We start from the raw sequence: 15,627 nt of genomic DNA, 5'->3' as shown, positions 1-15,627 counted from the left end.
GGTGAAAAAAACCCACTAGAAACAAAACCTTTAAATGCAATAAATAACTTAAGCCTTAAAGACTCTTTAAAATATCTTAAAAAACATGCTTCCATTCTTTTTGTACCTAATAATCTTCCATGCAGAGAAAAATAAAGTTACTACTACCCACAGGATGCTGAGAAGCAAACATTAGCTTGAGGTATGACTGCGTTCTCGAAAGAGAAATCTGTGTCTTTTGTACTCAGCTGAAACTTATCCTCTTTTCTGCATGTCTGCCAAAACAACCCTCTGAAAAACAACCGCTCTCACTTTGTTTCACGAGAGGACCTTGAGCCTACAGCTCCATCACATAAGAGTGATTGAGCTTCAAGAAGAGATGCAGACCAGCTTTCAGATGTGTAGCTATGCTGAGGGGAAAAGAGAGATTAGGTGAAAAACACAATGAGGAGACCACTATTCTTTTTGCCCCACAGTTCTTATGTATGTGTAAATGAATATGGAGGAAAGGCTACTACTTCCCATCTGACTATCATTCCTTATTGTCATCTGAAGCACAGCATCTCCTGCTTCCTTCTCTCCATCTGAGCGTACTTTAAGATCAGTGCAAAAACCTCATTTATTCCACAACAACTAAGAGAAAGCACCTTCTCAAAAAAAGTACATTTTCAGTTTTGCCCAAATATACCTAGCCATCATCTTAATTTTTTTCTGTATTTTCTACTCTCTTCTCCTAATTTCCTTCCACTTATTTACATTTCAGTAATACATCTTTGGTTAGGCAGCATCTTGTTACTCAGTGTCAAGCCCAGAAATGTCCAGCCCAGAAACAGTTTGGGAAATGGAAGTTAAAAAGTTGGTGAGAGCATCAAGGATGCTACAGATTCATTAGGGCAATTCTTTGCCCAATGAACCTCAACTCTGGAGCTGGTTTCCAAAAAGCATCCTTAAGGAATCGTAAGTGCAAGGGAGTTGGAGCCAGCTGTCAGAAGCAAATACACGTGACCACTAGGATATGCTGGAAACAGAGACAAGAGGAAGAAAAAGGAACAGATCATCACTGTCTCTGCTCAAGTGCCATTCTCCTGTTCCTAAGGCATCTTTTTCAGCCATCCATGTCTCAAGCAGCACAGCTTGAAAGATCCCTTGAAAGAGTACTGCCCTGCAGCTGAACACAGGGTATATGAGAGTGCAGAAAAGACAGTGTGCAACATCCAGTATCCCAAGCCCTTCTCTCCCCTCCTACAGTTTAATTTAAGCAGTAGTTAATGTTAATGCCTACAACATTGCTGTGGTCATGATTTTCACATGTTAACCTTTTCTAACTCCATTTGCATCAAGTTTTACAAAATGCTTTTTTGAAGTGCAAAAATTACCTGTTTCTTGGTTTTTTTGTGTGGGCTTAGTAGAGATAGAAAATTAATCAAGAAAAAAATTATTTATTATATTCAAGAACATGGAAAAGAAAATAAGAGATTTTTAGCTACTTTAATCAATGAATGGCATAGTGACACTATGCAAAGCCATATGATTACACCTGAAGTGCTTGTTTTCTCCATTCTAGAACAGATTAACCTGGGTTTTTTTCAAAATTAAGTTCTAAAATGGCTGGCATGCTTTAATTCTGTATTTTGATAACCTGACAATTTGGGATTTTTAAAGTTTTAAATTCAAAATGCATTTTGCATTTAACTCTTTCACTCTTGCAGTTTATTCTAAAGTACTGGTACGTGCAGCAAACATGACTATTTTGTTTGTATTGCTGTGCTTAGTGTGTGTGTTGTGAATAAAATGAAGTCCACCTGCCAAAACCAGCATCATTACTGCTCTTCATCCTTACTGAATCCGAGTCTTCACTCCAGTGTTGAAAGCAGCCACAAGACACCAGTTAGGGCTCACACCTGTCCTCCACAGCCGACAGGGTAGTGTAGCGCACATGGAATATCAATACGATCCTACAGCTCCCATCTGCCTGCTTTGTCCACCAAAACTCCCAATCCCAACATATCTGCATATCTGTACACATGTTCCTCTTTAAAAATGTCCACACCACCTCTTTGCATGTACACTTTTCTCCTACATTTCAGCCTGCCCTGCAGTGCACATCATGTTTTTGCATATGCATACACAGCAACAGGTTCAGTTTTCAAAAGAGGTTATTTCATTAAAAATCCCAAACTGCACGATAAAATAAGGCTGCTTTTGTCAGTGACATTAAAACAATGTTAGAATAAGAGAAAAAATTCACATACCATTCAAATTAATTACCATACCTTGATTCGTCGTATGCTAACTACTGCCTCGGACACTCTCTCAACAGCCGCAGGGAAGAACAGAGTCACTGTCAGTCTTACGGCACCATACAGGGACACCGCAACAAATACCCGACTTGAAGAGATAACATTGCCAAGTAGTACATACGCCATGAAAGTCATGAACACTGTTATTTTGCTTGCCACAAAGAAAGAGGCTAAGTTCAGTCCTCGAAGGTAGGAGCTTTTCATAACCATGGCAATCTCCTTCCTAAAAATGCAAAATATAAACAATCACATCAATCTCTCTCATTAGAGTTGCCCTCAACAATAGGATGGCGAAAACCCACTCTCAGGATTTTACTTTTATATACTTTCTCCTCCCCTTGCACCACCCCAACTCATACACAAAGAACTTTAAAGAAAGTATGTTATACGGTAAATAATAAAAGAGAATTTAAAAGGCTTAGAAATTGAGTGGGGAAAATTATTATATTTAATATCTTAGTAGCCATAGAAAATAATTATTTTTCAGAGACAGAAAAACAAAATACCTTTTTTTCCTGCTTTGGTCAAACTTGTATTTTAATTCAGATTCTAATCTGCTTTAAATCTTTCTGGGTTGCATACAACAGCAAAGAGGAAAAATCTCTGTATAAAGGCCAAGCATCCCCAAACTCCTTATCCTTCCAATATCAAATCCAGTAGAGTTGAGTCACAAAACTCCTGATAAGATCAACACATACTCTGCTGTTGAAAAACAGGGCAACTTTCAAAAGACCAAGAGATCACCCATGGTCCAAGTATCTGCCATCATTTAGCTGCTGCTCCTCAAGCTGGATCACAGGATTTGCAGTATTTCCTTTGATCTCAGTCTAAATCCTTCCCAGTTTGGACCCTGCTCCTGGCTTATTTTGCTCTAGGAATTATGGTTCATAATTCAGAAAATAGTGATCTGTGAGGCCAATTGTTCTGCCAGCCATTACCCGAGCTAATTAATGATTGAACTACTGCACAGACACATAAGTCTCCCTCGAGCAACTGAAAAGCTGCTGATGTGTATGTTCTCAATTTCCACTTCAGTTGAATTTCAGTTTCCACTTCTAAATGACTCATCAAGTCCAATCCTCAAAATGTTACTGCATTATCTACAATGTGGATGCCATCAGGCTCAAGTTCTTATTAAAATAATAGTTTTTCTTTATCAAGAGAGCCATAACAACTTACTCCTTCCCCATATATTTTCATATTATCTGCTTCAAATAATATGGAATATAAAATCCTGAAAAAAATAATAATTTCTCTTCCCAAATATTCTGGCAATTCTTAGGGAAAATCTTCATCATTCTGATTACCCTTCCCTTGCAACGATATACTAAGATTAGAAACTCAAGTTATGATTATATAATTTGAAGTAAATTAAGTCCTCAATGAAGAGAAGGATACAGGATGCGCTACTGGAAAACTAGTTAAGCAACTTTCCCACTATACTTGCCAAATTGGCTGAATTGACCGACTTTCAAAGAGTTTCAAAGACTTATTTTTTCAGCTTAAGGGCTCACAATCTCTGATCTCCTCCAGAATACAGTGAAAGAACATTTGTATGTAAACTATTTGAATTGGGTCTAATTCAATTACTTCTACAATCCTGGATGAAACTCTTTTCCCACCCTCTAATAATCCTTAATAATCCTCTCACTATCTGTGGATAATCAGCAAGTTCTTTGTGCTACTCCTCATAAATATCAGATAAATTACAGCCTACCTGCAGGCTGTATATAATATACTACGCTGTCTTAAGGCACAGAGTTATATAAAAGGAAACTAATACAGCCAGCCACAGGAAAAAAGAGCAGTAGAGGAGTTCAGATGTTGTCTTAGCAACTGTCAAGGGCCACTGTGGAAATACTGGGCAATAAATCACCCGGCTGAATTTAAGACTTTTAACTACAGTTTTCCACAGTGCAGTTAAAGAAAAGAAAGAGGGGTCAAGATGTGTTTTGGTAAGAGCTTATGATTTTTATTTACTTCTCTCCATCATTAAAGGAAGCCTCTAATCCTAATGAAGTGTTGAACTTGGAAATCTGAAGTTTCATAATGTGAATAAGCTCACTGAGGAAGCTTTCAATAAAGAAATATCCTCTCTGGTTCCATGCAAGAGAGCAAAGCTTTCAATCAATCAAAACATTCAGTCAACCCAGGATTCTATAAATCTGAATGAGGAAAGGATTATGTGCATGGGAAGAAACATCTCAGGGAACATTAGCAAGTTTGCAAGCCCGCACATGGATGTAAAGGAAAAAAAAAAATTCCTTTGAAAAAAGGAATTCCAAATAAAACAGGTTTTTAAAAAAATTAAAAATCAGAGAATCTACAGCACGATAACAACCTCCTACTCATATGCTGGAGAGGGACACAGCATGAAAATTAAATTATACGAAATATGCACCTCAACTCCTACAGTTATCCTTTAGCACCAAATGCTCTTATACTGTCAAGTGTAAAAGCACAAATATTGATTGAAAATCAAATTTATGAGTAAGTTTTAATCAGATGCTGACGGACCTCTGAAATGAAATGTCTCAGGATACCAAACTCATCTGGCCTTGCCAGTTGAACAACTAGGGAATTTAGAATCATGGAATAGTTTGGGTTGGAAGGGACTTTTAAAGGTCATCTAGCCCAACTCCTGTCGTGATGTGCTATCTTTCTCCCCTTTCCCAGATATCTTGAGCAATACTTCAAAACACAGAAAGGGAAGAAGAGTACTACCTGCAGATGCTATAATTTAGGACAGAAAGTCAGATTCCATGTATTTCTCAAAAGAGAAATGTCTTCTTATTGGTTCCTTGCTATTAGTTTACAGAACTGTGAGGGTGAGATTGCTCCATTACAACTACCTCAGTTTATAGTTGCTGTTTTTAAACACAAATGTAAAAGAAAGCATAAACCCCCCAGAATTTATAAATACAAAAGGCTTTATTTTTTTTTCTTTTTCTGTCCCTTTAGGATATATTTTCATTCCTTCACTCTTGCTATAGAAATGTAAAAAAAAAAAGAAGTTCAAGTAAACTGCACTTCAAAGCACAAAATCATGCACTTATTGACATGTAAAAAACAGAAACAGATATAGATTGTATACCAAGCTGTATCTTTCCAGGATTACCTTCTTAAACCATTCACAAGTTCCGCAAATGATTTTTCCCAAGCATACATCTTTATTATCTTCATACCACTTATGACTTCATTCATGGTCCTAATCCTGACATCTGTTAAAGCAGCTGTCTTGCTTCTGTAAATAGCACAAAGTAAAAATTCTCAGATTCTCAAAAGAAGAGAGACTAGTCATATTAATGAAGACTTTGCTTTTACTTGTAAAGAGGATTCAGATAATTGTAACTGCATTAAAAGGTATTCCTAAAACAGTGTCTTAAAGCTGACACACAGCAGACAAGACTTGGTATATATGTATTCCTGGTATTCCCTATTCTCAGGGAACTGTGAGTTAATCCAATGTTCAGAATTGCATGTCAGTTTGCACAAACACATGGTATTCCTTAGACAACATATTTGTGTACAAAAAAAAACCCCTCAAAAAAATTTACAAATATTAACTTTAGAACTAAAGAAAAATTAGAAAATTACCTTTAAAAATAGTTTTGAAATATGAAAATAACAACTCATATACGGCTCTTTTGATGCTGTTAAAGAAACTGGTCTCCTGTGTCTTTTTAAGGTTAACTCTAGTTGAAGCAAAGATTACTTAGTTACAGTGTGTGAGCTATAATTTAGGAAAGCTAATCTAGATTTTTTTTTTTAAATAAAGAAATATTATCCAAGCAGTAAGTTACTGCTTAGTAATTAACACTAAAGTATATATCTATTTTAGTCCCACATTATGTTTGCACTGATGAACAAACTGGAAAATATATATAATTAAATAATAAAGCCACAGTTTTAATTAGGAAAAAAGCACTGAAAGTTAGAAGCCATGTAATGAATGCATAAACCATGCTAATAAAGCCTATTACAATTCTGAATTCATTCATGTAGACAAACATACTTTGCACATAGTGAGCTATGGTAGGCCTTATTTTGATAAAACATACCTTTCCCTGCTAAATTACTTATTTTTGTATATACCAATGAAAGTTAAGATTCAGAGATCATATTAAAAAAAGCTTTTTAGAAGGGATCGCTGGGTTTTGTCATCTTAACCTGCCCCATGTAAGATTTCTCTGCTGCTCTGGAAGAAATAGCCATGTTTAAAGCACTCAAGTAGAATGAATTTCAGGCACCTGATCGTCATTTAAAAAAACTTCTCAGCACCAGCGTTCCATAAATGTTGGGATGGCTGAAGCAGGGTATTAAGAAATATTTATATAAGAAAACTTACGAAAGAAATGTAGGACCATTTATAATAATATTATTATAATAACATAATTAAGGCTTCTTACTAAGAGGAAGATAGCTTAGCCTAAACCAACCATACACGGAATGAGATTTTCTTTGATAAGTCCTCTTTTCCTTTTTCAAAAAGGAACAGTAAAAGAAAAACAATTCCTCAAAGAATGTGAGAGCTCATCCTTTCTTCCCCATACACGCACACCACCACTGCAGAAGGCAAAATTTAGCATTTTAGCTAAATTTAGCAGCAAACAAGAATTCTCACCTGCAACCTTTTGAAACAGTCACCTTTCAGACCTAACTTCCAGATTTGGTCTCCAGATAACAGAACGTTGAAGATTATTCAAAATAATAAAGTTAACAGAGGTTCTTTTTTAAATGGTGTGAATCAAAATGGCTATAGTTCTCATAAACCAATTTTTCAGTTTTCCCACTGAAATGTTATCATAGTAACCATCCCCTTTCAAATTTCTTTAAAAAGTTCAAGAGGTTGTAGGAGAGGGTGGGTATTTTTCTTTGGCTTTTTTAAGTTACACTCCTCTACACTGCAAAAAGCGTCTTTTGTACATACATACCAAAAACCACAGTCTCAGAGATACTATATGACTTTTTGAAGTACACAGACTTCCAGGGCGCTGATGGCAATTTACAGCAGAGGAAGATGTTTCCCCAGTTTTAAAAATATTAAGTTCAGAGTACATGCAGATCAGGACAATTGGGAAACGTGCTCACACAGCATGCTTACACAACAGGAAAGGACCTGAAAATTCTTCAAGTGTCTGAGAAGTCCCCTTTATGATACTAATAACCATTCTAAATTAAGCAAGCCACAGAATTTCTTTTTGCTTTCGTGAGACATATTTGGTAGGCTTTAATCATGTCTGACACAACAGTTCCACATAGTTTTTCTCTTAAAAAAAATTAAAAGGGCTTTAAATAAGAATATTACAGTTGCATGGCTAAGCAGTGAAAGAGTTGAGCTCTTGTGAATGAATATATATAAAATGGTCTTCAGTCCAATAACAGAACTATTTCTCAAATAATCTATTAGGTCATGTGTATTTTATAAAGCTTCTAGTACTTATGTAGGTAAAAGCAATACTGCATGATACAAGTGTATACCATTCCATAGGATACCGAGTCCATTTCTGCAAACTCCTACAGCACTGAAGCTAATGCCTGCATCATAAACTGGTGCACACAGATGTGTTTACAAGACTGGGTCACAAGTACCGTGCTGAATAATAGCACAAATTAGCTGCCACACTGAGCGTGCCTGGATTTTAGCAAAAGCTTTAATCTTTAAATTACTTCTTCATAGGCCGATTTCCTTAAATCCACGCAGATTCCCAGCAACTGCCACGTGAACACACTCATCAGCTGGAAGCTGATGGAATCCGTTTCAGTTTTTCTATTAACTCCTTCTGTTCAGTGCACATTTCTATTCACAAAGATCTATGCACATGTAGACAAGCAAAAGTTTTTCTAGTTAACAAATTCTTTCCTTTGCACTGCATCCAAACAAGTGGCTGTTAACGAATGGGGGAAAAACCCAAACAACATTACGTTGCCACTGATTAACTTTTAAAATACATACCTTCAAGAAGAGATTTTTGTCACCTTGTTGTCTGACCCTGGACAAGTCCCTTAATCTCTTTGTGCCTCAGTTTCCCATCTGTAAAATGGGGATTATAATTCTTACCACCGTGGATAAGGCACTAGCTAAGTGCTAAGTATTTTAACTATTGACTCAAAGCTCAAAACCTCAAGAACGTAAAACTCAAAAAACCAACAGTGAAGTAGGTTGATACTTATGCATGCATATTACACATGCAGTGAAAATCCACATGTAAGAATATATTGGAAGTGCTCAGCAAACAGGTTTTATCACAAAAAAAAATAAGAATTTGACAGAGAACACTGAATGGCTCATTATTTGAGAAACAGGACATGAGCATAATAACTGAAGACTATCACAGTAGTTACAAATAGAAGGAAGTCTATGAATTGGTTTCATTTTGTAATTTTCAGCGCTCTCTTCACACCTAGCCATGCAATGGCAATGCCAGTCTCAATACCTCTAGAAAACCTGTCCTAAAATGCAACTTGAAAACAACAGTAACTCACTAAAAAAAGGTTTACTTATCCAAAGAACTAGAAGGAACCCATTCACCCTGAACACAAATGCAACAAAAATGCCTAACACTACTAAGCATACGCATACATAGTAAAAGGAACACAAAAATACTCCCATCTAGATGCAAAACCATTTATAAACTCATGATGTAAGTAGAGCATGATTAATTACACAAGAAAAAGGAAGTTAGGAAGTGAGAATATTGAAGATAATAATTCAATATTCCCACTTCAGGCAAGTCTGTCTTTTTAGGCAGAAATCACAAAGAACAAATTAAATTTGCCCGATAATGGAAAATTACTGCAAACTCATTTTATATCTCCACAGCCTAGAACCTTACAGTTAGAAACCTCATAGCTGGCATCAAAACCACTATCATAATATTTTTCTTCCTTTCTCTCTTCAGTTCCTTCCCTTTTTTCCCCCTCTCTGCATCTTTGTTTTGGAGGAGGGAGAGCAAGATTTTTTAACATGAAACCTTCAGAGCTTTCTGCTGCAACTCCTGTATCACCCCAGTAACTCAAACTTGCGGCAGGACTGACAGTATTGCCTTCGTAGTAACCAATCCCTAAGCATCAATGCAGGAAGGCAAAGCTCAAGGGAGTTAACACAATTCTACACCAAGATCTACAGCAAGGTAGCCACAGAAGTAGCCCAACTCTTTTAATATACTGGACAGCTAATGAGTAGCAGATAGTTTCAGCATGTCTGGAAGACAGACCACTTCAAGTCCCTAGAGAGGAATTCAGAAATCTCACATCAGCAACTATGAAAAACATCAGCAAAGATAAAAGATCACACAAAAAACCTCACCAGACAGAAGCTGATCTCAGAGCAGTACTCCACCTCCATCCAGTATGCACATTTTAAAACCCAGGACAGAAAATACCTACAACCCAACACCTGCGACCTTACCTTAGGGATGAAAAAAGCCTCCCAATGCAGGTCTGGACAGGAAGAAGAATAATCAGAACTGCCATTCCTGCAAGACATGATGGGCCTATCTCCATCCAGAGAAGTACTGTTACTGCTACAGCTTGAATTGGTCCAGCCCACAAGAAGTGCAAGAAAATAGTTACCTAGGTAAATAGTTAAGAAATAAAAATTAGCTTTTGGTCTTAGCGGAGATATTAAACCCTAATAACACAAAGTTGAGGAAGCATCTTCGCCTGCAGCAGGTACGGAGGCATCCAGTGAGAATTCTGCACCAGATTCAGAGACCTAAATGTACACAAAGGTGCCTAATCTCCAGAAAGTAAGCAAATTACCACACTGATTTTGTTTTATCTTTATGTACCAACATTTCTCTGAGCTTAGGAAAACAGCAGGAAAATGGGGGGGGAAGTATGTTTTCCTCCCATATTTTAAGAGAGTATTTCTCTTCCTATGATGTTCAAGAAACAACTAGAAGAAATATTCATAAGAAACACTTAAATCACCAGTTGTAAACAAAAACTTAGCTCAAACCCCACAATTTCTTCAGCCCCTTGAAAAGATCTGTAATACTTCTTACCTGATCAAATTTGTTCACGTCATTTGACAGAAGATTTACTATTTGACCAGTGGTAGTTTTTGCCATAGCTACATTACTGAGGCGAAGTGCCTAAAAGAAGTCAGAACAGTCTCATATTGTCATAGCTTACAGAGCACAGTACACCTACACATAGAAGACTCAATACACAAAAACAATACTGGGGCAAAAGCTGAAGGCGCATCTCAGCTTCTTCCTGAGAATATTCAGGCACAGTTCAAGAACCTTAGATAACATGTGGGTTAGGGTAAATATTCTGAAGAAAGTCCTGAAGAAGAGAGCATTAAAAAAAAGTGAAGGACTACGAGAACAAAAGCGCCATAACTCCTTATGTCTGGAGTGATTAAGAATGGGAAAATACCAAAATAGCAAGTTATTAAAACTAAACAAAAAAGCCTGTAACTTTTCATTTGCATTGCTTTCCCCCACATTATGAGCATCTGTTGAAAACAGAAACAGAAAACTCCACCTGAAGACCAAATTAAAATGAGGACAATGTTTGGCCCATTGAAAGAATTCTGTTTTGAATGAGATTCCTGACAGGAGACAAAAAACACAAGTTAATTCTACACTATCAGTTCCTGCTAACACTGTAAACTGTGCTTTTTGTCTAATCAGAGTTAATATCCCTTTACAAATTAATATTTTTCTTGTTAATAACTCCTGTAAATATTTTAAATTAAGGTTAGCACATGCTATGGAAAGCAACAAGAGTAAATATCAAATATTTTATAGGTTAATAAGTTAATCAGTAGAAAATAGTATGTGATTATAAAATATCCCCCTCCCCTCAAATCAAATCTGGAAACATGCAGTCTGAACATTACTGCAAAGATCCAAACTGAAACAGCTCAAAGATGCAAATAACAGACCCTGCTTCCTTCTACACCTGGTAGAAAGAAAATACAGTTTTGCAGAACAAGTGAAAAAAACAAAACAAAACATGTTACACATTTTCCTGTAACAGGAACAGTTCACTCAAAAACACTTCACATTTTTAGGCAGTGCACATCTACTTCTCCTTCTCCAAACAGTTATTATTAGGATTCCTTTTTGATGAATAATCTAACCTGAAAAGCACTAATTGTTTCAAAAATACCATTCCAGTATTTTACATTGGGTGCAAGAACATCAGACATCAAAGTACTATTCAAAGCACCATTTCAAACAAAGTGCCTTACATTTCTTGCACCTCACTGTTGGGTTACAAAGGTATTAATCACAGAGAGAATCCCAACCCGAACTTCACTGAAACCAGCAGGCAGAAACATTTAAAACTCCATTTAGAAATTCCTCTGATACTCTAAATAAATAAATAAATCTAGAATAGTGGATATATGAGAGATGAGATTTAATTCTTTGAGAAAATCATTGCTTCACTCCCTGCCTTAAGCCCATACATTTGAAATCCTCAGCGAAGCTACCCGCGGGTAACGCAGCCACAGCACGTCCATGTTTCCATCATGTTTACTCCATACCACAGATCAAAAGCTGATCTAAGAATTGATAAGCTCCTAGAAAAGCTGTTAGATATCCACAGACCATAGCAATAGGAGTTCAAGTGATGTATGTCTGAAGAAGTTGCCCACCAGGCTGTGTTTACAGCACCTACTGCTACTTACTCCTTTATGACCCAGACGTATCTGCCATTTGAGGTCCACCTCAGCCACCCAGGAGAATACTGCACTCGTGTCTTGCTAGCAACCCACAGCCTCGGACCCGCCACCTGGGCCCCCTTTCTGACCTCTGCCCAGCTATTTCAGACACAGGCTGCAAAAACAGTTTCAAAATGTACTAGCCCAGCTCACTTTGGCCAAGACAGACTCAAGAGGAACCATGCAACCATCTGAGCCCAAAGGAGGGCGCTGGTCTGCGATGTATTTGTCTTCTCAGGGAAGAGACACCCATTCCCATCACCAGTGGCAATGCAAGTTTTGTCTTTTCTTCCCTTCCTGTTTCAAAACTACTTCTGAAGTAGCAGTGTGGGTTTTGGGGGGGGATTTTTTGGGGATTTTTTTGTTTTTTTGGGTTTTTATTTTATGCTATTTTTAAAGTTAAATAAGCTTTACATTTTCCTGGCTGAATAGAGCTGTCTAGACTGCAAAGTATACAGAAAGAAATGGAAACATTGAATACAAAGCAGCAGTTTTACTTACATAACTAATTTCAACCAAAAAGTCCTGTTTTGGTACTTTCCCTTTCTACAGAAACACCCTGTCTACACAGCACCATACAAGCTGCTGTGAAGCAAATTAACTCTATCCCAGCCAAAGTCAGAACACTGTGGCTTTAAATACTGCTTTGACCATAACATTTATAAATTCACTCTGAAATACAACTGAAAACTGGAGCCACACATCTTTTTAAAAAGCAACTGTAGTTTGAATTTACATTTTGTTTCATATTTTCCAATTATCTGTCTGTTTTCAGCACAAAGATCTGCTTGATTTTCTGTCTAGAAATTTTCTGTACAGATGTATTTACGCCCAAGCACCCTTTCTCAAGGAAAATAGGTTTTATTTATATGAACTAATGAGAGCAGTTTGTACACTTGATGTCTTAGGTTAAACTTTTTTTTTCCCCTCCAGGTGTAATGGCCCAGTTTCAATTCTTTAACCATTCTTTGCCTTCTGTACTCCCATCTTAGTGTTTTAATCTCCCCCTGCCCCAAGTAGTTAACTCAAAAGCACATTAAAAAGGGAGAACTGCCCATAAAAAGGAATAATATAACTGTTCAGTCAAATAATTCCTGACACCTTTTTGGCTGCTTTCTGTCTCAACCAACTACTCCACAGCTTAAACTGCTTTAGTGTTTATTCTGAACCTCAAAGAACTTCTAAAAGTTAAGTCTTAACAAAAAAAAAAAAAAAATCAGCCACCCATAAGTAGCCTTTGGTTTTAAAATATGAGATTGTGAGTCATGAGACAGATTCCATTATTCCATTTTCATTTTTGTTACAAGCTTCCTGCAGGTATCACTAATACCTTCTTAGTGATCACTAAACATCTTGGAGTTTGAATACAGGGTTTTTGCAAATGAGAGTTTAACTTTCCAGGAAATGAAAACGGGTCTAAAAGATGAGAATTATGAGCATTTGAAGCTCTCCATTAAGGATGCTCTCATCCAACCCATTCATCCTTGCAAATCCAAGTTTTTATTTACTACAGCAGTTAATGAACACCACAAAAGTGCTAGTAAATTAGTATCCAGATTCTTTTAAAAGCCTCTGTGAGGATAAAGAGAAAGTATGACCTATCTATAAGCCTCAAATAATGAAGACAAATTATTAGAAAAGTTTATCAATGTTCCGCTGTGACCTCAACCTTCACCCTCCGGAGTAAACATTTATGAGATGAAGGGAGATTAATTTTCCATTTAATCACATCTCTAGAAATACAGGTGCACATTATGAACATTTCTTTTCCAAGCTTCTAAGCTAATAACAACACAGCAACAAACAACATCACTGTATACATATTTCATGAATTTCAAACTGTGTTATGATAATCAGTTTAGTAAATTAATACCTTAGAGAGATGTTTATGTACAAGAAAGCAGTGTGCCATGTTAGAGCCAAGTTCCCAGAGGATAATTTCCAAGGTATCAGAAGAGGGAGGAGAATAAATATGTGCATGAAAAGCAATCACCACTTACAATGGGGACATTTTTACTCTCCTCATTTTACTGCTTTGCCTAAAACCTTCAGATGACCTATACCGGTAGTACAAGTGTTTGCCTTAAGTGGACGGTACCCATGTTTAACGGTTGAAATAACATGGATTCCTAAGGAAACTTTACAGTCCTGATCCTTCAATTAAACTTCTTTTTAATTTAACTTCTTTGCTGAGCTAAGAACTGGCAGGTCACTATTCTAGCAGCACTAAAGCTAGAAAGATAGGGCACTTTCCCTTCCAGCATCCCCAGCAGGGACTTCCCGCTTGGAAGTGGAGATGGGCTCAATGGTTTGGGTACTGTCAACAGCTTCAGAAGAGGGAAGCAGACATTCACAATTGGGTTGCTTGCTCCCCAGAGCACACCAAGGCCAGCATTTCATCCTGGGTGTCACTTAACTCCTTCCTGTAGGTAGTATCTGTAACTTCTTCCACTTTCCATCTGACATCGGCCCCGGCTCCTTCTGTAGTCAAGGACAGCTATTGCTTCATCAGGACACACAGACAGCAAAGAAACCACAGCTTACTCAACATACATCCCTCCTTACACTTTATTGGCTTTAATGAAAGACCCCAGTGCTGCTACAGTAAAACCAGTAATTGATACTAAATAATTGCTCTATCCTACCTTTAGGATTCAGCTTGATTCTGAACAGTGCCTCCTCTGCCCACTCTCTCTCTTCCCCAGCAAGTAGGGGGGATACTGAAGGGACCTGCCTGTGAAGAGGCCGAGCATCCTCACCAGCCTGGAGCAGGGAGCAGCAGTGCTGCTGCCTCTCCCTGAACTAACCTGACGGATGCCCTGACAGAGGGAGGCAGCCTCTCTGACCCGCAGAGGAGGCAACTCACTAGTTCTACAGCACTGCTGGAATAAAATACAAATAAATCGCACCAGTAACCACAACAGGGGTTGGGGGGGAAATAGGACAGCGAAGCAACTCCCAGGCAACTGAGAGTGCTGAAGCAGATGGCGGCAGCCAAGCATAACATCCTCCCCCAGGATGAAACTGCAGGGCTGAGTAACCGCTGGCATTCCCTGGGAGCTCTACCCCTCTCCTGCCGCATGCTGACGGCCTCTTACCGCTCCCCAGCACACAACCCTTCCACCAGCAATGGGGGAGCTCCTCTCCAACAGCACGAGCAGGTGAAAGTCAGCAGCTCCTCCTAGGCTTTAGGGCCATTTAATTCACCACCTTCACCAGGAGGACTGAAGCTGTCATTCAGATACAGTATGACCAAAGAGGGAGCAAAAGCACGTATATACATTTAAGGTCTAATACATATTAGCATGCATTACATTTCTACAAATGAGTAACTTCAATGGAATTGCAAGCATGAACATAACAAATAACTGTATTTTTTAAATCCCCTAATGAAATAGCTGTCAAATGCCAAATATGCCTGTAAAAAGGTTTGCTTACCTTCCGATAAATCATATGACACATAGCTACCCTCAGCTTCATGCCAGCCCGCTGTACGTGATAGAAGTATAAGTGGTGCATTATAGCTAGAATAAGCGTGCACGCAGACAGAGCAGCTGCGTAGCAATATGCAAAATTCAAAGCTACCTCATCTGAGGAATCATAGTTTTCAAAATAATTAATAATTTTTCCCAAAAATATTGGTTGAATTATTTTGAGGGTTTCCTG

At 37.8% G+C, this 15,627-nt stretch overlaps 1 protein-coding gene across 2 annotated transcripts in view; it reads right to left on the bottom strand.

Annotated features, from left to right (window-relative positions):
- ABCC4 (ATP binding cassette subfamily C member 4 (PEL blood group)) overlaps positions 1–15,627 on the bottom strand; it is a gene marked incomplete at its 3' end in the record, with an annotated part of 156,449 nt that overhangs the window by 120,755 nt on the left and 20,067 nt on the right. For both annotated transcript variants that reach the window (XM_082014247.1, XM_082014248.1), the window contains exons 4-8: positions 15,400–15,624; positions 10,289–10,378; positions 9,691–9,854; positions 5,398–5,523; positions 2,253–2,502 (exon numbers count right to left, since the gene is read on the bottom strand). In XM_082014247.1, coding sequence (XP_081870373.1) covers positions 2,253–2,502; positions 5,398–5,523; positions 9,691–9,854; positions 10,289–10,378; positions 15,400–15,624 — 855 coding nt within the window. The remainder of the gene's footprint in view (positions 1–2,252; positions 2,503–5,397; positions 5,524–9,690; positions 9,855–10,288; positions 10,379–15,399; positions 15,625–15,627) is intronic.

Source organism: Phaethon aethereus (genome assembly GCF_964289735.1).
Source record: "Phaethon aethereus genome assembly, chromosome: 1".
Classification (NCBI taxonomy): Eukaryota; Metazoa; Chordata; class Aves; order Phaethontiformes; family Phaethontidae; genus Phaethon; species Phaethon aethereus.
The sequence above is the reverse complement of the archived record's forward strand: the minus strand, read 5'-3'. Positions and strand labels throughout refer to the sequence as shown.